This window comes from Macrobrachium rosenbergii, chromosome 48, assembly GCF_040412425.1.
Source record: "Macrobrachium rosenbergii isolate ZJJX-2024 chromosome 48, ASM4041242v1, whole genome shotgun sequence".
NCBI classification, from domain to species: domain Eukaryota; kingdom Metazoa; phylum Arthropoda; class Malacostraca; order Decapoda; family Palaemonidae; genus Macrobrachium; species Macrobrachium rosenbergii.
The window spans coordinates 58,855,365-58,881,244 of NC_089788.1; the positions used below are offsets into that span (position 1 = coordinate 58,855,365).

Genomic DNA, 25,880 nt, shown 5'->3' on the forward strand with positions numbered 1-25,880 from the left:
GATATGTCACAGGTATGGCTAATGCATACTTGATCAACTTGCTTCCCCCTTCTTCCCTTTTAGCATAGTTTCTCTTCTTTTAATTGTCGTTTGCCCTGCCCCTGAGGTAGGCTGAGGCATGGTTTGTTCACCCTTAGCATAAGGGTTAACCACTTGACAGAAAATAATACCAGAATATGAGTAGCACAGTAATAAGAGGGTTAGCAAGGAATTTGGCCTTTTATGCACCATGCAGGCATTCCCTTTATATACAATGATGCCATTAGCAATTTTCAAGTTTGTTGCCATCTAAAAATGGAATGTGGAATGACCTGTGACCTGCAAACCACAAAAAGTAAGAAAGCTAGCCAGTGGGACTTGGAAGTGCTGTATGTGCAGACCCTAACCTATCAGTTGACCTTTTTATTTTATATTATTAAACAATACTGAATTGTAAACAGATTATTTAGGTTTTAAAATTGCACTGCTTTCATTTAACATTTAAAAGATTCACAGATACAGGTATTCTTATCATCATTACAAATTTGACAGTGCCATTACAGTGCTAAAGAATACTGAAGCAAATTTCTTACAGAACACTAATTTTTTTATTGCCATTACAGTGAGTGCTAAAGAATACTGAAGCAAATTTCTTACAGAACACTAATTTTTTTTTTATATTACTCCAAGTATTATAAATAAATGACATAAAAAACAGGTTTTTTTTACAAAGACAAAAACCACTTATAATCTTACTGTGGAAACAGATCCATCAGACTGAGTTAATGTTGTGAGCTGTGTTGTGATACTGGCATTGTAATCTACCGATTCCTCATCTAGGTGTCTATTCTGGAATTCTGTTTCTTCACCAGATGAGTTGGCAGGATATATAGTCTGATAAGCATGGTTTTTTCTTGAATTGAAAACTGGAATGAAATAAAGATGATTAAATCCTATGACATACCTCATGATTCAATGGAAAGGTTTAAATAAAGTGAAAATTCATTCTTTCCTTCAAGGGTTTGTAAAAGTAGTTCAGTATCATCCACTTTCATGCCACTCAACGAAATTCTTTGGTTAAAGTTATCCCCCTGTATATGTCACAAAGAATCTGTCCAATCAGGATTTGTTTCACCATAAAACCATTACAAATAATTAGCTACATTTTGTAGTCAGTAAAATTCACATCATTCATAATTTAATAAGAATACTAAGTTTTTATAACAAACAAATTTTTTTTGTTTAAAACCCAGTCACCCTAACATTGTGGTCTATAACAACCCCTAGACTCACCGCCTTTATCTTAAAAGAGCAGGAAGATTAGCAGCAGCACATCCTTCCACAACACTATAGTCAGTTTCATCTCATCTCTCCTCTCACAGATGAAGAAGTGGCACATGCTTGGGTAGTGCGTGATTGGCTGACAATCAACATTTCCAATATCATTGGCTTATTGTGATAAATATCAAACTATTTCTCCAGTACCATATTTAAATGTTTATATAGACAAAGTAACCTTGACCTGACCCTTCTGATATAAATCATAAACTTGTTGATTTGTATTCATAATTTACCAACACAAGCAAATGAAAGATGAGAATGTATCAAACAATCTACTCAGATCAAACACAAATGAACAATGAGGTTTCAGAAATTATGATTTATCTTATAATATATTATGGCCCAGACCACACACAGACCTATGCTCAAAAACTTCAAATCACAAGATCTTCTTATCATTCAAACTTTATTCTATGTAGAGTTTCATTTTACATATATATAAAACTTTAATATGATACCAGAGTAACAGCTGTGTCCATAAACCGAAAAATAACCTTTACTATTGTTTACCGCTAAAACATTAAGCATGGACCATTGAAGCTAGGCTTGTGCTACTGATATGCCCGGTATTATATCTTACTGGCCTGCACTTAGCCCTTCGTTGGCTGAGTTGGTTGAGCTTCAGACTGTCATTCGATGGGCCGGAGTTCAATTCCCCCGGCTGGCTGATGAAGAGTTAGAGGAATTTATTTCTGGTGATAGAAATTCATTTCTCGCTATAATGTGGTTCGGATTCCACAATAAGCTGTAGGTCCCGTTGCTAAGTAACCAATTGGTTCTTAGCCACGTAAAATAAGTCTAATCCTTCGGGCCAGCCCTAGGAGAGCTGTTAATCAGCTCAGTGGTCTGGTAAAACTAAGGTATACTTAACTTTTTCCTTTTAAGCACACATTCATTCCATTTCAGTCAAAATTACTTTTTTATTGTAACCTTTATTTATTTATTCTACCTAATCATCATTCCAATGCCCAACAATGAAAAAAATTTTATGCTGTACATATGTCATCAACACTAAGGATGACAAGAACTGAATGGGATTTCAAACTTTTGCTGGGTAAGTTATTGAGAAAAATAGTCCAACATGAGCCCAAGCACTGAGCTATTATAATTATTTGTATGCTTAAGAAAAAATTATATAAATATGCAAAGTATTCTGGAAAGAAAACCACAATACCATTGCTATCATGCCATGTTATAAATGAAATTTCCTGCCTTCCAACCAATACAGCAGTGGTTGTTCCATTCACCTCCTCAAGGCCCTAGACAGCCTCATAGGCAATATTTCTTGCTTATTTTGAATATTACCCTCCTCATACAATATAAATGCAAGAAATTATGAAAATACCTCTTTTTAACACTTGCATAGCCAGATATCTTTTCATGCACCTACAATGAGATAAAAAAATAATTGTTTAAGTCCATTGTTCATTTGCATTTGACCTGAGTAGACTGTTTGTTACAAGCTTGTCAATCTTGTGCTTGTACATGCAGTCCCTGGTTATCAGCACCTCTGTTAGGTATGCATTGGCACCAATACGCGATTATCGGTGCCGATAAGTGGAAATCGGCGCATATCGGCACTGAAAATCGCCAGATTTTCATTGCTAGACAAAGCGCCGAAAAACTGGATCACTGATACCTGAGCCCGCTGATAACCAGGGGCTGCCTGTATTATTATATTGTAGACATAAATTGGCATGTTTATGATTTAAATATGGTGTGAGGGTTGTTTGTGTACATAAGCATTCAAGTTGCATAACTCAAAAAATATTTTACATTTTTTTCAAAGCAAGCCTGTAATATCGGAAACATTGATTTCAATCAATCAAGAGCTAGTTATGCAAGTTATGCATGTGCCACATCAACCTAAAACCTACGTTGGTGAGTGGCCAGATAAAATGAAACTGACTAAAGGATCACTTAAACATTCAAGCATCCATCCAACCACAACCTCATAAGCTATGCAGACTGAATATGTAACAACAAATTTAGCATGGGTGGGAGGCAGTCTTAAAAATACAATTAATGTCATTTCCACACCACTGCCATCACTAACCAGTCATCAAAAGACACTGTACTGATGCAACCAGGCTGCCAAGGTGCTAAAGTTCAGTGAAGACTTGAAGAAGTGTAACCAGGTCGAAACACTGCTTTAAACCCTAAATAACAGATAGACTGGGAGGTGAGAGAAAAAATCCTTGGAGGTCCACATACACTAAAAAGTCTTCTCCTTGCCTCCCTGATGGATTACCACCTAACTTATCTTTTCTGAAGAGGTTAGTGGCAAAAATCATTTATAAGGCTGAGGTTGAAGATTGGGTGTCAACCAACTGTTGACTTTGTGATCAGGATAAAACAACTGAAGAGGACTGACTTGTTGCGCATCTCTTTAATCACCTCCTGCTAGATCAACAAACCAACTGCTCTGTCCAAGGCCCTGAATTTTTAAAATTAAAATGGATATTCTGTAGTCAACTGGCTGCAATGGAAGGTGAGTGAGCCAGGACCTCAAATTCTTAGATAAATCCTCCACTAGCTGAAGAACTGTAAGTAGATGGAAGGCAATGCCATCTTCCTTTTCCTAATCTAACAAGAAACATGACTGATGACTCCCTTCTGTTCTTCAGGCAAACGGGGCAACCACTGTCTTCTCACTGGTCTGCCTGGGCAAGATGAAACGAGAAGATTGCTGAGAGTCCCTTGGTGCTTGGGCCTCTTCAACAATAATACAGAATAGTGGCTTTTCCTACTCAAAGGGTAAAACAGCCAGGTGGATGAGGTATAAAGTTCATGATGATAGCTTCTCCAAAAGCTCTTGAACTAGCATCTCAGGGAACAGAAACTTGTTGAGCAGATCTGGGAATCATAAGTCACTTCACGTTTATGGAGGAAAACGTGTTAAACAAGCCCTTGGTGGCTGTTTCCCATTCCCTTTTCACACAGTTGGTCTATAAGAAGACTGATGCCCTGCCTAGTGACAGCACCTTCTTCCTGGATTTGCAATTGCCTCCAGTAACTTGGCTTCTTCTAAATGCAAGGATCTGATAGAGCTGAGGGCCCACTGCTGCCCATGATCACTAAGAACTCTTGGAACACCTCAGCTTGTGGCTTGGAAAATGCATACTGTATAGAGCAGCCACAGGGTGGTTTTACCCATCTGAAGTCCCTTTACCCTAAATGTGGTGTTCGACATCTACCAGGATATCAGAAATAGCCTTGACAAGTGGAAGCTCAAAATATCTGCCAGGTGAGTTGACTGAAATGCCTCCCTCTTTATATGCTGCAATAATTGTTGGTTAAAATTTTTCATATCCAGTCCATGACAATGAAGAATGATGGTTTCTGATGCACTGGCTCATAAATAACATCATACAGAGGATTGCTGTGGGCCTACTAAGAGGAGCATAAGTAAAAGAAACAGACCTAGAAGCTTCCAGGGTCACAGAATGCCTTGGCACCTTGGGCACAGCTTGGTGCAAACCTTTCAACCTACTGTGCAGCATTACAGGTGCCAAGGAGATCTTGGGTGATAACACACACCTTCACTTCTGTAAATGTTGACCCTGAAGAGGATGGAACATCATAAGAAAGAGGAGGAAGTTCCTCTAGAAGGCCTATTCTCTGTAAAGAGCATCCGTCCATCAACAATCAAACAATCGATGATTTTCTCTGTAATCACCGATGGTGTACAGAAAATGACTGAATCCACCAATAAGTCCAAATACAAGGTAACTTGCAACCTACTAGAGCTGTGGCTGCATTGATGATTAACAAGACGGACAATGGGTGGGCTCAACCGAAAGAAATGCATCTGGAGTAATGGAATAAACATCTCTGTATTGATCTTGATTCTAAAGGACCCTTTGTTTTAATTATTCTGCCTGGAAAGAGAATGAGCTTCTGCCTGGATTACTGGACCCACAGCAGCAGTCGCAATGGCATAGCCAAAGTAGCAGCCACTGGCATGTCAGACACAATGGGTGCAACAGGAACAAAACCGACATGAAGTGCAGCAAGAGCAGCCGTACAGGAGCAGCTGTCACAACAGATACAGCATACATGGCAGGAGTGGCTGTTACAGCAGATCCAGCAAAGCAAGTATGGCAGAAACATAAGTACAGTAGTAGCAGGCACAGTGGACCAAGTTACAACAGCTAGGACAGAGGCCAGAAAGAGACTAGCTGGCACAGTAGATGAAGCAGAAAGTGGACACAGACGGTGCAGCAGGAGCAGGAGGCACAGCAGGTATACAAAAACAGCCAAAGAGTAACAACTATACACAGCAGGCACAGCAAGCAAAGCAGAAGCAATGATTACGGTGGGAGCAACTGGCACAGCAGGTGTACAGAAACAGCTGACAAAGGTGGTGTAGCAGTAACAGGGTACAGCAAGGAGCAACAGCTGGCACACAAGCAGTGTGATCTCATCTGCAGCTTGGAGGTTTACCCAAATATTGTACTTCCAAAGAGGAATGGGTCATCACACAGGGAAACTAAGTTTCAGTGGGTGTACCTTCTGCTTCTGCCAGTTCTGTGTTCCATCATTCTGACTCATAGGGTGGGGACACAATGTCTCAAGTTCTATAGCTGATTTAATCATCAAAATCTTAGCCTGTTTTACCAATTTTCTGCAGAAGAAAACTACAATGATTGTTGTGTTACATTTGTCAAGCAGTTGTTCATACTGCTCATAACAACTGATCTCTTTATTTTTGTAAAACAAGAAAAGACAGTCATAAAGATGGAAAACAAGCACAGTTTGAACCTTTCACCTGAGTTGATCCCACAAAAATCTTCTCTGAAATTTCTGAAGGTATCTTATGGAGGAAAAAATGTGGAGGGACCAACTCCAAGCAAGGTTCCCAGCCGCTGATGGTGTATTCAAGCCTAATTTGCCCAAAAACCTAAAAAACCACACCCATCTACTGCTCAAGAGCAGTATTCCTGAGACTGTTGATAGTAGCCATAACCACATGCCCCTAAGTAACTGCTTACTAGACTTGTTCCCTCTCATTACAATCTTGAAGGTTTTAACTGAGTGTGATGGAGTGCATGAAGACTGAGAAGGATCACACTGGTTCTACTTCACACCAGTAATCCTCGCATTAACACTTCTTTCAACTAAGACCACGATCCTTTAACTGATACCTCTTTCAACTAAAACCTGTTTAAATCAAAGAGAAGTAACTAATTGGTATCAAAAAGTCTCAAATCCAATATAAGGTAACAGTTTTGATAAATAACTAACCTTGATAAAGGATTTGGTTGACATCTCTCATGATGGCCTGTGGCTGACGTCTGGCTTGAGGGTCTGGAGACCAACACCGTAACATCACCTATAAGACAAAATTATTCCCATCACTTACAGCATAAATGATCTTATAGCTGGAAGAAAAATCCATCTTGTAATTTCAAATACAGTATATGGAAAGCAATCAAAGGTGTCTCATATATTTATGTCAAAGTATAAAGAAGCTCTGTACGAAGGTAAAGCTGTCTAAGAAAGTAAAGCTATAGTTCAGTCATAATTATATAAGAAATGCAAGTTTTGTAATATCTGTTATGTAGTTTACATCTGCATAATGAGGAAGAAATACCGAGTCAACCTTTCACAGTGGGGAAGACAATACATGAAAAATATGACTAGTCAACCTTTCACAGTTGGGAAGTCAAAATACGAAACACACAGCCAGTCAATCTTTCATAGTAGGGAAGACAAAACAATGGTCCCAAAAAACCTTTCTTCATCTTTTTCTTTATTTACAAAAGAACTTCATCTATGTATTTACAAATATGGAAGGACAAACTTCTCAGCTTTAGAATTAGTTCCACATTTAAAGATTGTTAAGTCTCACACAGAGATGTAGGAGCTTTTTGGGCAAGCAGTATTACAGCCTTTATTTCTATGTAGTTGATCATGCCTCTTAGCTGTAGACATAGCAAGTCTAGAAGTATGATTGATCCTGTTCATGTAATTTGTGAAGATTTTAATTCTAAATATTTACAAATATACATAAACAGGATCAATCATACTTCCATCTTTGCTATGCCTATTAAGAAGCATGACAAACTGCTTAGAAGTAAAGGTTATAATACATTTTGTCTTAGAAACTCCTCCAACACTATGTGGGACTTACCAGCCTTTGCATGAAGAACTAACTATATCCGAGAAGTTTTTCCTTCTATATTTCTTGAGAGCTAAACTAAAAGCCCAACTCATCATGTCTGCTTCATATCACAAGTCTCTACTTACGGCTATATTATATTTTATCTTACTTTTCTTCTCTCACATGCTTGCTAGGTTGGTATCTCAAAATCTGGATCTTGGCTAACAACCTTCCTCTGAGAATCTAGCCCCTCACTACCCTATTTTCTTACAACTCCAAAACTCACTGTAGCTAGTAGCACACTTTTCAAGAGCAATCCTGGTTTGAGGTTTGTACATCCAGTCCTCTTCAGGTTTCTCTTGAGGTCCTTTGGAATTACTTCTAGTTCTCCCAGGATGACAAGTACTGTACTATTTCCACTTCAGCCTACCATAGTCTCCTTATTTCCACCTTTAGATCTTGGTACTTTTCTAGCATTTCTCTGCCTTTGTCCTTTTGTGTTCCATAGTAAGGCTGTGTCTACCAGATACTGTCTAGGTTTCATTATTTACCAAGATTAAGTCTGGTCTTCATGCCTGTACCACATGCTAAGTCCTTAAAGATGTTGAGCACCGCATTAATTTTTTTATTTTTTTATTTTCCAATAGTTTTCTGGTACAGTATATGGCTGTACCATTCCTCTGAATATGGTAGATTATTTTCTCTGTAGATTTTCAAAGCCCTTGGTGACTTTGTCATGCTTTCTCTTAAAATCTTTTTGAGCTAAAGCTGGGCATTCACTTATTAGGTAATTGATGGTCTTTCTATTCTGTTCACATAAGCAGCATATAATCTATGTTGATAGTTGGCCATATATCTTACTTTGTACATAATATATGTACCATTTGGTCTTCAGCTGACATTAACATGCTTTCAGTTTCCTTCTTGAGCTTTCCCAGTCAGCCATTGCCATCTGCCACCTACATTTACATCCAGAGTGCCCTGGTTCTGGCAATTAATTTTTTTTTATTTCTCTTTCCTTTGGCTTGAGATCCTTTCCTTATTCTTGTCAGGTTCATCAACAGAGATGAGTTTTTCTTTTGAAGGTGTTGCCAACCACTCATATTCACAGAGTTTCAAGTACTGCCCAAGTGTTCTTTCCTTAATGTTGATACTGTCTTCCACAGTTCGGAATCCTCTTCCACCTTTCCTTCTTGGTAAGTAGAGCCTTACCACGCTACTGGATGTAGTGCATTATTCAAGATCATCACTTTTCTTGTTCTTCTGTCTATGGTTTCTTAGCCTTCAATCATCTAGTCTGATATTCTTCCACCTTACCTTCCTACTGGGACAGTCCATGCATTCATTGCCTTCACAGGGTTTCCATCATTAGGCTGAAGTATTACCCTAATCCTGGAGAAGTATTCCCCTCTGATGCTTACTTTCAATTCCTGGTGTTTGATACTGGCAGCCTCAGGGATTCCCAGGTGCTTGCAGCCAGTATCTCCCATACAGTACCCTTGCATTATTGAATTAGGCTGGATTACTGAATTAAGGCTAATAGGATGATTCTCTCATTTGGGAATGGGATTCCTTCACATTGGACAGCCTGTCCTTATATTAGACTTGAAAATTGCACACCTGTCAATGCCAAACTCTATTTTCATGTATACTGTCATGATTGAAACCATCTATGCAAGGGTTCCCAAGCTCTTATGGGATACTGTATTAAATTTCATATTCTGAGTCATCTCATTTAAATATTCCAACTGGCATGGTTAAGATGCCTTAATTTCATTTGCATATACAGTACCATAAATGTCCTAACATAATCTTAATGATGAATTTGACTGAAAAAGCTGTTATAAACTTAATGTTGATAATTTTGGTGACAGGTCAAGAAGTTTTAGGTGGTGTACAATTCATTGGTAATGATTAATAATTAACCAATATGAATTTCTAGTTAATAGGCTGTTACATTTTACTAAAATAATATTGGTTTATTTGAGAGGAAGTGAAAAGTGAATAGGGGTTTATTTGTTAAAAATTGGAAAGTACTTACTGTGTTTGTTTTGAGGCTGAAGGCTACACTTTGCTTAGTACACCTTATCAAGTATATTACAAGCAACCTGAGCTTGTGAAGGAAATTGTAATAGTTAAATTTTGTGATGGGATAAAACTTTATTGTTTACTTTATAATGGAATTCTGATAATAACTTACTTTATAAAGCTCCTGTGGGCAGTGATCTGGACGTGGCAGCAAGCGACCAGTTGCATATAACTGCCGAACTTCTTCCATATCAGCACCTATTAACAGATAGAAAAGAATAAAAATGTAAATAAGGTCCATGTCTCAAATTTACATCTTATGAAATATGAACATTACCATTTTTACCTAAGGGTTTCCTTTTATGAAGTCAGTCATTAAGAAACAAAAAACTGTTCATGACTTTACAAAGTACAACCATAATGTGTACATGCACATCTTTGTGCAGTAAAAGTCTCATCATTCAACTGCGCCAGGAATGAACCATTTCTAAGTGATAAAAAATCTTAGATAGTTGGGTCACCCACCATCTCAGTTCCCTATAAACTTTGCTGGTCAGTTATAAGGAATTCTAATTGATAAATATCGCCTGACATCAGCAGTACTGTAATAGTCATATCCCCAAATTATATCTTTACAAAAATTAAATGTTTAAAAATCAAGCAATGAAATTACATAGCAGATCATTCTCAAAAGGAATTTAACAATCAGCTACCTGCCCTCCCAGCTCCTAATATGTTTTGTTGATCAACCATAAGTGATTAATATTAGTAAATGTTAATAACATCTCTGTTAATATCACAACCAAAACTGATTAGCCAAAGTCCCTTGGTTTCCTGAGTTCAACACTGTCAACAATAAACTCAACTTGATACAATTTGAGCATACCCCTCTTCAATAATATCCCATTCTACAGTACACTGTACCTGGCTTTGTAACACGCAGAAGGGATGAACACGTTTATTAGCTTCCTGATCCCAGAAGGGAAAATGGTTCGAATACTTAAAATGTTTCATGGATATATTTTCCAGTTTTATTCAGAAGACATACAGCCTTTTGCCACAGCAGTGAGCGCTCTCTCTCTCTCTCTCTCTCTCTCTCTCTCTCTCTCTCTCTCTCTCTCTCCTAATTTGTACAGGGATTTTTTTATAAAGACTTTACAGTATTATGTATTAAAACGAACAAAATTACTATGGAACTCGTATGTGTGATATATTTGTTTACTGGCCCAGAGAATAAAGATATTCACAATTTATTTCTAGTTACCTTGAACTCTAAAGAACTGTCTATAAAATTTTCATTGACAAGAAGGTAAGGATAACACCTACCCCCTTTTAGATACAGAAGTAGAAAAACCTAGAAAGGTTTCAAAACTGCAATGCACCATAAAGTCAGATGTATGAATTCCTATATTTTTCCATACCATAATGTCAACATTTTTTCAAGTCAACATAATGGTGTGTAGCAGCAGGTCTTGTCCTAAGAGCCAGTAGACTACACAACCCTACTTATTTGTAAAAGGAGATGAATGAAAAATTTTTCTATTATTAGTGTATTTGACTTTTGGACAATGATCTAAAAATTCAAGAAACTTTTCAAATTGAGAAAATATATTAGTTATTGAAATGAGAGGAAATAATTCAGTTATCTTGTCACAGGGGAAACCACTGAGACCTTTGAGGATGAACTTTATAAATTTATATTCCATTTTGATAATAGCATCTGTAAATCCATTTTTAAAAACAAAATAGGAAAAAAGCAAAAAGGAAGAACCCAGTTTATACATTGCCAACTGCAATAATCACAACTTGGGCAAAGTGGAGAAGACAGGAAAAAATCTAGAAAAAGTATCAGGAAATACTACAGAAGCTGTTGCTGCAAATTTTGAAACCATAAAACAGAAGTATATTATTGGGATTTTAACCACACAGTGAACTTCTGGGAAAGTACATTTGTACATGGAAGCAATAACATAAAGAACAAAGTAGTTGGAATCATATCTTTCAGTGCTTTAAATAAGATATAATCTGCCATGGCTAGCAGACATTTGGTTTGGAAACACTGCATATTCAAGGAGCCAGACTAGTATGTTGTGAAACATCTGTAATACGATTTTTTTACAGTGTGACAGAAACAAGAAAGAATGACTTTTTGGGGTAGTCAGACAGACAGACAGACATTAATGTGATTGAGTAAGTAGTGGACACCCCCACTTTTACGCACTTCACTTTGTCGCAGATTTTTGTGGAAAATATCTTTCAATTTTATATGGGAACTTTCATCAATTCGCAAATTTTTCTACAGACCGTATCTAAAATTGTCACTAATTTACTTTTTTTCATAGAGCAACACTGTGTATTCACTAATTACTGTATTTTTTCATTAAAGGATATGTATACTGAGAGAGAGAGAGAGAGAGAGAGAGAGAGAGAGAGAGAGAGAGAGAGAGAGAGAGAGAGAGAGAGAGAGAGAGAACGATGGAACAATAATTCTTTAATACATTTATAGGACTAACCATAAAATGACTAGGTCGAGTAAAATGTAAACCAAGAACTTACTATAATAAATCATTTTTTTATCATAAAACGTACTTGTACGTAATCACAAAAATACTAACATGACATAAAAAAACTAGTATTTTGTTTGGAGGGATGTGTCCCGCCATTCTGAACTACCCACATACTTTAGATATGTTCTATACAGTGGTACTATCCTACAATATGTAATGTACAGTAAATACCATTTCAAAATTAACTTACAAAACAGCAAAATATCAATAAAATGTACGTACATTATGCGCAGTGCAGCACACGATGCGCAAAGTTACATCAGGCAAAAGAAAATCATGCGCGTGTCTGAATTATATGGAATACTTAAGAGTAACAGTTGTACTGTAGATGGGTATGTAATGTTGTAAAATGACTTTGAAATGATATTGGGGTGTTTTAGGATGATAGTTTGAGGTACATTTTTGTTTGAACTGTCAAGTTGGGCGACAAACTATTAAAATAGGCAGTTATAAGCATTTTAGGGGTGTATATACTTTAGAGTAACAGTTGTAGGAGGGTAATGTAAGACGACTTTGGGTGTTTTGGGATAATGGACTGGGGGTGTGTTTTTGTTTGAAATGATATTAAATTGGACTGGGGGTGGGTTTTTGTTTGAAATGATATTAAATTGTTGTAGTATGATAATTTAAGGTATATTTTTGTTTGAACTATTAAATTATGTAGTGAACTGTTAAAATAGGCAGTTACAAGCATTTTAGTTTAAGGGGTACAGGGTATTTGGCAGTTATAAGCATTTTTAGAAAGGATTTTGCATTTCTGCGGTGGGTTCTGGAACCTATCCGCACGAAAAAGTGGGGGTCTACTGCAGTATGATCACTCAGTTCAGGTAACAATGATGTGTTCTGACACTACACTGTAATGATGATTCTTTCATAAACCATATAACATAAATAACAAAAACGTTGTAATATATCTTTAATAAACTTAAAATTACAATGTCGGTACTATATGTATGCATTTGTGTGGGAAAGAGTGTGTTTGGAGGACTGCTGCTCTTTTCGACTGGTATGAAAGAAGTTTGTACAATTGTTTCAGTTTATTCATACTGCACAACTGTATAAATCAAGTCCTTATGATGTATTTCAACACAGTAGCTATAAATTTTTTTGTATGGCACACCACATATACTATAATAATGCTGTAATATCTTTAAAAGGCTTAAAATTAGTGTCAAATATGAATGCATCAAAGGGAGAAGACAAGAGATGGCACACTAGGCTTCTAGGCTAGTTACCTATTTAGGTGAAAAACATTACAGCTGTACCTCGCCATGTTGCGGTTCACTCATTGCGGTCTCTCTACATCGCGGATTTTTTTGTCTGATATATCTAAATTTGTATCGCAGGTTTTTCGCTATTTCGTCGGATTTTGTGGTATTTATTATTTTTATTTTTGTTGTAAAATATGCATTTTCTAGCCTAAAATTTTTATATTCATGACTAAATACATTTTTTTATGATAAAAATATTATTTACAAATTTTCAAATATTAATATTAATGTAAACAACAAAAAATATATAGAATACTAAATTAAAATCCCACAAAATCACAAAACAGCTTACCAGTGTACTAAACACCCCAGTTCAACCTCTCTCTCTCTCTCTCTCTTTCTTTCTCAATATACAGTCTTGTAATGAAAAAACAGCAAAATTTCAATAAAACTTTATTTCACTTACAGAATAAACTATATTGAGCTATTATTATCGTAATATATGTATAAAAAAAACCATTATTGCCATAATATATGTATAAAAAAAACCATTGTCCCGGTATCTGTAACTGTTTTTACTGTAGGTGCGTGTTGTCATATTTTCTTCTTTCTCTAATTTACTGAACCGTGCTTCAGTATAAGTTTGGTAGTTGACTTTATGATTATCACACATATAATAGTACAAAAGAGAATATTTTATCACAGCTGATGTTTCATCTTAATCACTGTAAAAATATTTAAACTCCAAATTTCATATGTAACCAACTCAAGGTTATTGTATACAGTACTCACTCATCCCCAGCTTCTCTAGTCAAGACTTAGTCTCGTCCCAAGCTACTGTGCTGAGACTTTGTTTATATGTAGTAAACACCAGTTCTCTCTCTCTCTCTCTCTCTCTCTCTCTCTCTCTCTCTCTCTCTCTGTGTGTATCATAAATTTTTATGCACAAAATTAAAAATAATAATTCCATTAATAAATTTTTCTTTTAGCAACTAAAAAATTATTTTCCTAATTCTTTTGGTAGTAGTGAGCAGTTTCAGTCAGCTGATTCTCAGAATGTAAACATTACAAATGTGGGACAATCGTTTTTTTTTATGCATATTACGATGATAACAGATCAAAATAGTAATATAGTATACTAAAGGATTCTGTAAGTAAAATAATATATTAATGTGTTTACATTAATATTAATATATGAAAATTAGTAAATCATACAAGAGAATTTTTATCACTGTTGATGTTCTGTTCTGTGAACTATTACATAGGTTCAAGAGTATAGTAAGTGTTTAAGTGCATAAGAAGTGTTTATAACAGTGTGAGAAAGGTTAATAAGTGTGGGAAAGGTTTATAAGAGTGTGGGGAGGGTTTATAAAGCCTTCAAATATATACTGTATGTACTGTATACAGTAAATAATAAAATAAATATAAGGCCGCTGCTTTGCGGATTTTTGCCTATTGTGGGGGTTCTAGAACTTAACCCCCACAATAGATAAGGAACCACTGTGCTATAATTAGGAAAAATGCATAATCTGAGAAGTCCAGACCTTCTAATATGTCTAAAAATCCATGCCTCATTTTTCGTCAAACAGTAATATTTGAATACCAGTTGCTAAGACACTTCACAATAACCTAATGTGGGAGCGACTACCAAGATTAAAGACGAGAAGATATTTTAATTCTTTTCAGAATATTCTTCCAAAAATAGGGGTGCATCTTATAGACTTATGTCTTATATGCTGGAAAATATGGTGTGTAATGCATTTGCATAAAAAATGGCCAATAGAATATTTTTATGGCAATCTATGAATTATCTGTCTTGTTTCATATTACAGTTTTCTCAAGTCACTGTACGAAGGTATAATGTCAAGCAAGCTTCATTATAAATAAAAAAGTGGCTAAGCATCAAAAAGAGCATGAAAAAGAACGTTTGTTCCACCTGAAAGAGATTGTTCACAGCTGAGATACTCTAATAGAAGGAGGGAGATGGGTTAAGTGATAAGCTACAGCAGAGACGCTACTCACATTCTTGCTACAGCAGAGAAGCTACTTACATTCTTGATAAAGTATCTTGCAAACAGATTGATTCCAAACAGTTATAAACAATGTCATTAATAAAAATAAAGAATCGATAATAGTAAAATTTAAACATCTGGCCTAGCCTTTGATAGACAAACTTTGGATAGAGACAGACAGCAGCATTCATAATTTCAGGTGAACTTTAATGTTTGGAAATTTTCCTCTAATTACTAGATGCACTGTACTGTACTACCAATTTTAAAGAGCTTCACACATAAAAGATTAAATCTAAATGATTAAAACCAGATTACTTCTTATGTAACTGGCATATCGGTAAACAACTGGATTTTACAAGTCAATAAAAAATAAAGAGGCCTGTGCATCATTCTTGATAATAATAACAATACTATACCTGGAAGAGGAGAAACACCAAACGAAAAGATCTGCCACAGAGTTGTACTGAAAGCCCAGATATCAGTTGTGTTGTTGTTAACGGCTAAAGAAGGCTGAGCATGATGCTCACGAGGAATCCAATGAATATCTTGTTCTGTGTAGGTTACCAATCCAGGATCGCCCAATTTTACCTGCATATACAGGAAAAATGAATGAAAATTTCACATAAATCTAAGAAAGTGTTTGTCCTAGTGATAACATCCCAATTTTTTATTACAATCCTTCATAGTAAAGACAGTCACCGCTTACTGGCGGCATTGGTTAACAGCGATCCAGTTTTACGGCGTTTGTCTAGCGATGTCATTAGCTGGCTTTTCAGTGCCGATCTCCGCTTAGCGGCAGCGCCGATATCCGGTTAATGGCCCGTTAAGTGGGTTATTAGTGCTATTATCACCAATTTTCGGTTAGCAGTGCTCAGCCGGGAATGGAACCCCCCACCCTTAACCGAGGACTGCCTGTAATAAGCACTTAAACAATTTGACTAATTTCTTAAAACACTTAAACAATATGAGGTACATTTCTTTAAAATGATGACTGAACTACAGTCGACCCTCGTTAAGCCAGACCCCGTTAACCTGGATATCGGATACGACAGACACCAAAGAGGGTCAGCCGATTTAAAATACACAATGTTCAACCACGATTTAAGATAGTTAGTGGTCCTCCGCTCATCACGTACCGTTTTCCTTTTTATTTACCAAAGGTAAATAAAAACTTTTCATTTATATTTTAAATATACTGTTCTGTATTTATACTGTACTGTACTAAACTGAAATGCTTTTAACTTGTAACCAATTTAACTTGTGCTCAATACATACTGTCATTAAGAAACGCTACTGTTTGGAGCGGTAGGAAGTATTGTAGCCAATCACTGAGCATTAACAGTTTTACCTGTCTGCTGCCCAATCGGTAGCTACAGTACAATGCTTTGTATGATTTTTAGGAAAGAAAAGATATGACAAAAGTAAACTTATGAAGACAAAAGCTGAGTTACTGAACAATATTTGTGTTTACGTGGCAAATGACATGAGAAAGAGAATTGCCAGTTCCCTCTATGCAGCATAATTCTATCTGTGTTTACATGGCAAATGACACACGCCCACACACACACACACACACACACACACACACACACACACACACACACACACAGAGAGAGAGAGAGAGAGAGAGAGAGAGAGAGAGAGAGAGAGAGAGAAAGAGAGAGAGAGAGAGAGAGAGAGAATAGCCAGTTCCCTCTATGCAGCGCAGGTAATTCTATCCTCGAGAGATTAAAGAGAAGAATTTTGTTTTAAAGGTATGTCAATGCAGCGTTAGTACATAAATATCTTCTGAAGCAAAAAAAAATATATATATATTTTGTTGCTGAAGAATCTCTGAACCAACAATTTTGCACTCAAGTAATAAGAAGGATTTCATTCTACTCTTCAAGTAATCAGTAAAGTACATACATTATTAACAACTACGTATTGTATTCAAAACACATGCACTTATGTCATCGTCAGCTTCTCTGAGCAAAAGTTCTTTCTCAGACAGAATACAGCTAAAACCTGATTGGCTGGCTGGTTGCCATGGAGATCTGCTAGTCAATAACAGCCCTCTAATTCTGTTCTATTTACAGACATATGTCATGATGGCACTAAGTTTGAACGCTGCCATGATTGTGATTATTTGACCGCTTATGGTAAAAATTACTAAAAAGTCTGCTTTATATAATCATTTCTTCATGAAAACATGAATTCAACAATAATTCTAACTTTAATATAGTGGTATGAAAAATCCCACAACAGTCTGCAATGGTGATGCTTTATCACTTGCGAATCCTATTCCCAGACTGTCCTCAGATTTATGACTGCAAACTGATGACGACATCAGTAACAATACAAACCAACCCTCTTCAAGATTGATATGATGAAATGTATTTTATAGTCTTACTTATTGTTAAAATTCACAAGTTGAATTACAATTATTTTGATCACATATATTTTTGCGTTTTACTGAATGTTTTTGTTGAAAACAAAATGTGTTAGTGAACTTATGGTTTTAATTGTCCCACTATTTTATTACTGATGATCTTAATCATCTCACACTAATTTAACAGTACTGTACTGTATATTAATATAGATAATAATAAACTATAATGAATGAATAACTAAAACAAAAAAAACATGAAAAATGGAAAAAATCTTACTTTCATTTTAGAGACTCCACTTATGTGACTGAATTCTATAATTTTTATCATGTTTTATTCTACATTTTTCATCTTTTACCATGAGCTTTAATTCAAACGTTTCTACATTGGTTTACTATTCATACTCTTTATACAAATAATGAAATACAGTATATTTATATGTATATATATACAGATATCACCAGTTAAACCGGACTATCGGCTAAGATGGACACCCTGGCCCCCCTACCAGTCTGTCTTAATGAGGGTCGACTATTACAACCCTCTTCCAATACAACAAAAGTCCAATTAGTTGGATTCCTTGGAGCCATATCCATTCCAAATCAAAATTTCTGAATAACTGGGTGACCTACCCTCTTAGTTCCTAATATTTTTGTTGGTCAACTAGAAAAAATTTCGACTGTTAAATATTACTTACAGCATCACAAAACTCATAGTACAAGTTCACCTACCCTCCCAGTTCCTATTATGAATGTGTTGGTAAACTAAATGTTTACCAATGGCCAATCACAGTTCAAGGATTCTCTTATCAAAACATACTATAATGTCTCAACATACAAGCCAACAATTCATCCATTCCCTATACCACTTAAAATAGAAAAAAAACCCACCAGATTTTGACTTATCTTAATTCTGCTATTTACGTAAGCACAAAAAGTTACTATAGTAGGGTGATCTCTACAGAGCAGTAAACTGTCCTTCTACAGGCCCCGGGGGCTCTCGATCAACAACCTGTAAGACTGTGGATCAACAACATTCAAAAGTCCAGGGTCATCAATCTCATGGTTCAGGATCATGTCTCTAAGGGCTCAAAGTCATCCAGCTCTAGGAGGTGATACTCAGCACTGCCAATACACTGGATGGACCAAAAAGGTAGTTCATGGGTTGTTGCCAGCAATGGAGAGGAAATTAAATGTGAAGAGGTTAACGCTCTTTCAGCACCTCTCCTAAAAGGGTCATGAATGGTGGCCTGTTTAACAGATGCTGCTCTCTTATCCTAAGTCCCTCTACATTACATTGTGAGTCTGGCTTCCAGGCAGTTAAAGTGAGAACATCTATCAACAAACTTGACCAGTCTCATATGCCTCTAATGCAGATGTCCATGTCACTTTCAGTTGTAATTCCTCTTCATAATCAGTCATCCCTCTGTTCTTACTACCTAATAATTAGTGACACTACGATAATTTTGTTCATTTGTCATCTTATGATTATTGGTGTATCATCATCTTGCTGCACACTGTCTACAACATCCTGCTCTATGAGCTTCTTCCAGACATTAATGGCTGGCATACACTGAATAATCTGTGGGAAGTTCTTGTATGTGTTTGTCCTCCTCTTCCCCAAAGCATACAAATGCCTGCATAATGCCAGGCTACAGTTTTCACTAAGTCCTTTACGGCATCTATCTACTGATGCCATTCCAAGCCAGAGCAGCAATATAAAAGGTACCTTCAATGCTCACAATGGCACAAAGAGAATTTTTTAGCTTCTATGCAAAAAATTAAAGGTGCTGTGCTTTTCAAATTTCTGTACTGTAAAAAACCTTGGTCAAAGGGTTGCATGAAAGAGGTCACTGACAGTTAAACAAACTTCATACATGATGTCACTGACTAGTTCATTTGCAGGAGAATTGGCATGACACGTGTTCACAAAAAAGACAACCTCTTAAGTCTATGAAAGACCTTTGTTCTTCAAGTAAGCTTTCACTGCAGCAAGAAATACTGGTGAAACAACGGTTATGCTAAAGTGTGAGTTGAATCAGTTCCACTATAGCATTCAGCAACATCACCATGGGCAGACCTAGTTTTGTCACAGATGTCCACTTCCCTCATTCCATGATAGGTCTCAAGAGTACCTCAGCCAGAATCAGTGAAAGCACACAGTACTCTAACCTTCATTACTTGGTAGAGCACCGTATTTTCTTCTATGATGTGTGTGCCTAAGATGGGCTTCCCTTTGGAATATTGTACAATAAATAAATATTGTACAAATAGACCTTAGTAACTGTGCTGCACTCTTGCAGAGTGCTTTTGATAAAGGTGTAGAGGCAAGCATGGTTGGGTTAGATTTTAGTGCAGCCTTTGACTGTGTGAATCATTTCTAGGAATTGTTGTACCTTCTAATATTTTAAAGGAATTTTCAATAAGTAGAACCTGAAGGGTCTGTGTTGATGCTACTATGGTAGTAATGTCATTTCAGGGGTTCTTCAAGGTAGTGTTCTTGGACCTTTGCTATTTATTTTATAGATATTACTGACATGTGGCAAGGTCGGGAGAACAATCAACTGCATATGCCGACGATGCTACTCTTCTAACTGTTGGTCCTTCTTCTGCCTTAGGTACAGTATGTGGCTGCAGAATCTTTGAACAGAGATCTGGCACATATTCACGAGTGGAGTAGGCTTTTGGGGCATGATTCAGGCCACTTTTGTCTTTGCATCCTGATTCACATTTAAATGGTAAAGTTTTAATTGTCAGTGACTTTTAAGATTTTTGGTGCAACTTTTGATAATAATTTGACTTTTGAGAAGCATATACATAACATTGCTCCCACAGTTTTTCAAAAAATTTGGTTTCTAGCAACAATGTTTTTGAATATTTCATGATGAAGCTATTATATCTAAGCGTTGACACTATTCTTCTTCCAAAGTGGTCTTCCAGTCCTGACTCTCATCTCAAACTCTTGGATAGAGTTATATCATCAGTCAAGTTCATTTTGCCAATTCTTAATTTTGACTTGTGGCAGAGATGTAAAGTAAGTTTACTATGTTGGTTGCATAAAATTTTCTACAATGGCATACATCTTCTGCACTTTATCTGACCTAGTTTTCTATGCTCAAAACACTAGGCAGGTTGCTGCTGCAAACAGTATCAGGTTTATTACTACTCAGTTTGCTATGGGTTTCATTCTGACTACAACTAAAATGTGTAGTAGTCTGCCTAGTGCAGTTGTGGAGTATTCTGATCTACAAATGTTTAAGCAAAGAGCAAATTCATTCCATTCTGCTGATGTCTCTTGAATTCCAGTGTATTAGTTGTATCATCTATTCCCTCATATTAGATTACTTATCACCTTTTCCAATAACTTGTCTTTCTTTCCAGGCTTTTCCAAGGATTTTTCCTAAGTAATGGTTAAATTCACATCAGCCATGAATGCAGAGTTTTTGCTGAGCTTTGATATATCAAAACATGGAGGGGCAAACCTTTTAACCATGGAAAAAAATTTTTTGCAAACGAACCACCGTATCATTTAGTTAATAAAATACAGGAAAATATACTAATCAACTCATTGCACAAATGAATTATATAAAAATGAATAAAGGCAATTCTCAGGAAATACAGCAATTATCTGAAGTGTCTGCAAACTCAAGAGAGCAGAGAACACTTTTGCAAATGCAAGAATAAAGAGAAGGGTATTACTGGCAGACCGCCATTTTCTTTCTTTTCATTAAGGAGGGGCTGAAGAGTTCTGGATGAGTTTGTGGCATACAAGAGAGCTAATTATATTTGATGGATTTATGATGAAAAAAACAAGCAATACCTAACAAATATGAAAGAATCAAGATAAATTATTGACCAAAACAACTTCTTAATAATTCTAGACTATGACAATTTTTAACATGCAAAACATTCATAAAAAATGGTGCTCTTACCTTGAAAGTTTGTTCTGTGTGATTAGCTACCAGTACATTATGACATCGAATTTTGTTGTGCTGTATCCCTTCCATGTTTAGGTACCATAACGCACGCGCCAAATACGTTGCTGCTTCCACAAGTTCTACCTAAATATAGCAAATTACATAAAATTTTGTAATACTGAAAAATAACATGTTTAAAATTTCTGATGTTACCTGAATACCTCTTATTTTACTTATGCCATAATTTCTAGAATGAGCAGAGTTCCTTGAGAATCTAATCAATTGAAAGATTCACTTTTAAATCTTCTCCAATGAGTAACCTTCACCTGAGGGTGTCCCCTAGTCATGTTCTCATATTTGTCAGTAAATGCCTTAATGAGTGGAATAGCTGAAGGAAAAAAAATAGAGTCAAAACAAGAAGAGGTTTTCCACAAAACAACATGGACAGAGATGCCTCAAAGCCCTCCTGGTCCATCTGAAACACCATTCAAAAATGACTACATTAATAAATTACATGAGTGTCGACCCCTTTACTTAATCTGTTCTTGAACTGGTCTATAGTGGCACTATTCACAACATCACCTAGTCATCTATTTGATGAGGCTATTTTATACAAGAAATAGTTCCTTCAGAAGCAACTGTTTCTCCTCAAGGTACTTCCTGACACTAGAACCAACCACTTTATTTACTCACTCTACAAAAAAATGTCTGGTTACCCGTTGACTATTAGCCATCCATATCACATTCAACTTACTCTTTAAAACAATATTTTTTCTTAAAACCTTTGGGTTCCCCGAGTGGTAGACAAGTAAAGGCTTCATTTTAAATCCCAACTTGCATTCCCATCGAGCAAAATGGCCTGTCCTTCATTGGCTCTTGTCCTGGCAATGACTTCTCTTGAGTTATGCAAGTCCTGTTTGGTCTTTTTTTTTTTTCAGAACAACCCTGACTCATCACAACTAGAGACTTGTTGGGGAACAAAATCCCCTGCTTCTACATAGTCCTCCAACCCTAACACACTTCTTGGTAGCACCTCTGTCAGACTATAGCAAAATTCATGGCTCTTTTCAGCTAAGCCCCACCCACTGCACACCAGTGATTGGCTAGCTCTCGAAAGGGGAATGATGTCACACTAATTTTAACAGTCCATATGATTACCAGTAGGGATTTGACTTCATTCGGTAACGTTGAGTTCTGTGCATGAATGATGACACCACAGATTTAAGTTCCCAGAGTTGTGAAGTATGCAACTGATATCTCCGATAAAAGATATATTACGTTACATATCATTATGAGGATCTTGGATCATTCTATCTGTGCATTTTTTTTTTTTTTTTTGATCATGTGCAGCCCAAATACACAAGCATCTTGCCTTTTTTTTCTAATTGGTATTGGCCTACATAAGCAGTTCCACATAGACCACATCAATTGAAATGAAGCATAGACTTATGGAGCCAGTTCCGATATTAGGGAATTAACTCATCATAATCCTCCATGTCAAATGTTAATATCATTGTGAGATTAGGCCTGTGTCAAAATATTATATTTTGAGGCAATGACACGGCATAGGCCTACATGCCAATTTCTTATATTTTGTAGCAATGTCAGGGCATAGGCCTAAGTGTCAATGCTTATATTTTGAGGCAATGACAGGGCATAGGTCTACACATCAAATAGTTACACTTTGAGGCAATGACAGGGCATAGGCTTACACATCAATTTCTTACATTATGAGGCAATTGACACGACATAGGCCTACACATCAATTTCTTACATTTTGAGGCAATGACAGGGCATAGGCCTAAACATCAAATTCTTACATTCTGAGGCAATGACAGAACATAGGCCTATGTGTCAATTTCTTATATTTTGAGGCAATGACAGGGCATAAGCCTAAATGTCAATTTCTTATTGCAAGTAGTTTTCTACCCTTATCTGTTAGAAATAGAGTAGCTTTTTATTAATATAACAGCTTTAACTACACGATATGTATATGCATACAGTGGAATGGACACGTACAAGCATGTGCATATGCACATACATGTATACATGCATCAATGACCACAGTAATTGTAATGCCACTTATACCACATATAATAAAAGTAAAACTTGTGGGCATGTAGCAGATGGCATACACAGACCGATCATAGAGCTGTCTCAGCCTTACACACAACTATTGAACTGCTCTCAATAAATTATATAGAAAATATTTCACGAAATGTCTAACATATTAAATATAAGACTGAAATAGTATTTCTATGAAAATGAAGACTATGGTAGGAAGGCATTATAAGATACATATAAATAAGAAAAAAAATATATGAGAGCTGAAAAAGACATGTATGAGGTGACCAAAGTTAATCTGCAAGTAGCCCATGATTCATTTGATTTGGGGGCATTCTTGTAGATTACACCGATGGACAAAAGGATACATAAGTGTTAGTAAACTTCTCTCTCTCTAGCGTAGACTATATTCACAAGAACTTGATTACTTCCCATTAAAACAAATTACTAAATTTCAATTAGCAATAGTAGGCAGATAATTCTTTACACTAGTATTTTACGAATAGGTCTACATTTATTCTGCAATATTAGGTCACCATATAAAAATGTTCAGACACTACAAGAACCATAACAGCAACAACAAAAACAAGAATAACCACAACAAGAACTACAATAAAACAGTTGAATATAAGGTAGGCCTATACAGTCAACCTCCCATATTTGCAGGGGTTAGGGACCACAACCACCCACGAATACCGAAAATCTGCGATATACTGGAACCCCCCTCTTAAAAAAGCTTTTATGTAACTGCCTATTTCAAACCAATCAGCATTGAGGAGAGCTGGTACCCTGCTGTTTGATTGTCTCCTTCCAACCCTACCAGCCAATATCTGTTGTCATGGAGAGAGAGAGAGAGAGAGAGAGAGAGAGAGAGAGAGAGAGAGAGAGAGAGAGAGAGAGAGAGAATACACTAGTAACAGCACATACGGTACACAAAGGTGAGTAAAGATTAATTGACAAAACTAGGTTATAAGAATATACAGTATCAATAAACATAAAAAGAGGAGAAACTCCCTCACAAAGCAGAGAGAGAGAGAGAGAGAGAGAGAGAGAGAGAGAGAGAGAGAGAGAGAGAGAGAGAGAGAGAAAGGACTGAACTGAGTTCTTTGCATTGTTTAAACAATTAAAAATGTTGGGACGATAGTTTTTTTATACATATTACGATGATAAAAGATAAATATACATAGTACTGTATATATGTATATATATATATATATATATATATATATATATATATATATATATATATATATATATATATATATATATATATATAATTATAAATATTTGCTGTTTGACCTTCCTTCCTTGCCTCTTGGTAGAAAAATAAATTAAGTTTTCTTAAAGTGAAGGGCAGACAAGGCAGGCTGCTCACATGAGAGGAAGTTAGGCGGGAAATACAGGTGTTTTCAAACTAGAGTCGACCACCGGTCAACGGGAAAGAATTTTAGCTCACAAGGCCATAACTCAGGGATAGGTTTTGCTAGGACAGACCTTAGAGATATTTTTCCTACAGCTTAGTCTCCTTTGCCCTGTGTACTGGCGAGTCTATTGTCATTTCAGGCCAGACCCTGGGTAGGAGGAGCCTGAAGCAAGCAGCCAGAAGTCACCCACGCATCATGAGACTCTCTCAGCAGATATCCTACTGTTAGGACGTGCTCAGACCATTCTCCAAGCCCACTTTGTCTCTCCCCCTTTGTCTCTAACATTAAGGAGAAAACTGTTATTCCAAACGGACCAAGGAATCTTAATGCAAGTGATCACTGCATTATCTCACCCAGTGGTAAGTCTGATTGTGACAATTACCCCCCCAGTTCTCTTTCCCTTCAACTGAAACTCTCATTTTCCTTGTTCAAATTTTCATCTCTTCAACACTCCCTGACTAAGAACTCCTAGTAAAACATATCCCATTTATGAAGTCATATATTAAGTACAACTATTGTTGTCTAATGAAATCTCCATGGTGTTAAAAGTATTATTCTTGATACAAGATTCATCCCCCTGTGATTAAGTAATGACAAGTGAGAGTTTCTGTAGTGCAAGATTGTCATCTGGATAAGTATTTTCCAGGAATATGTACTCCTTGAGGCTGGACAGTTCCTCTTGCTTGGAGAAGAATACGCATCATCAGTGCCAAGAAGCCTCATTTCAACATTTACTGCATTCAACTGCCTTATAAACGTGTTTGAAGAGGCATATTAATCTGTTGCATTCATTTCTACTTAGCATTGAGGTATTTTGTCTTGATTAGGACTAATATTCTGAGCTGCTGTTAGCTCCTGTAAAT

At 36.4% G+C, this 25,880-nt stretch overlaps 1 protein-coding gene across 3 annotated transcripts in view; it reads right to left on the reverse strand.

Moving 5' to 3' along the window:
- The window catches only part of hop (tyrosine-protein kinase hopscotch), a 111,117-nt gene that overhangs the window by 18,912 nt on the left and 66,325 nt on the right, over positions 1 to 25,880 (reverse strand). For all 3 annotated transcript variants that reach the window (XM_067091877.1, XM_067091879.1, XM_067091878.1), the window contains exons 12-16: positions 21,545 to 21,673; positions 15,661 to 15,832; positions 9,627 to 9,712; positions 6,568 to 6,655; positions 736 to 905 (exon numbers count right to left, since the gene is read on the reverse strand). In XM_067091877.1, coding sequence (XP_066947978.1) covers positions 736 to 905; positions 6,568 to 6,655; positions 9,627 to 9,712; positions 15,661 to 15,832; positions 21,545 to 21,673 — 645 coding nt within the window. The remainder of the gene's footprint in view (positions 1 to 735; positions 906 to 6,567; positions 6,656 to 9,626; positions 9,713 to 15,660; positions 15,833 to 21,544; positions 21,674 to 25,880) is intronic.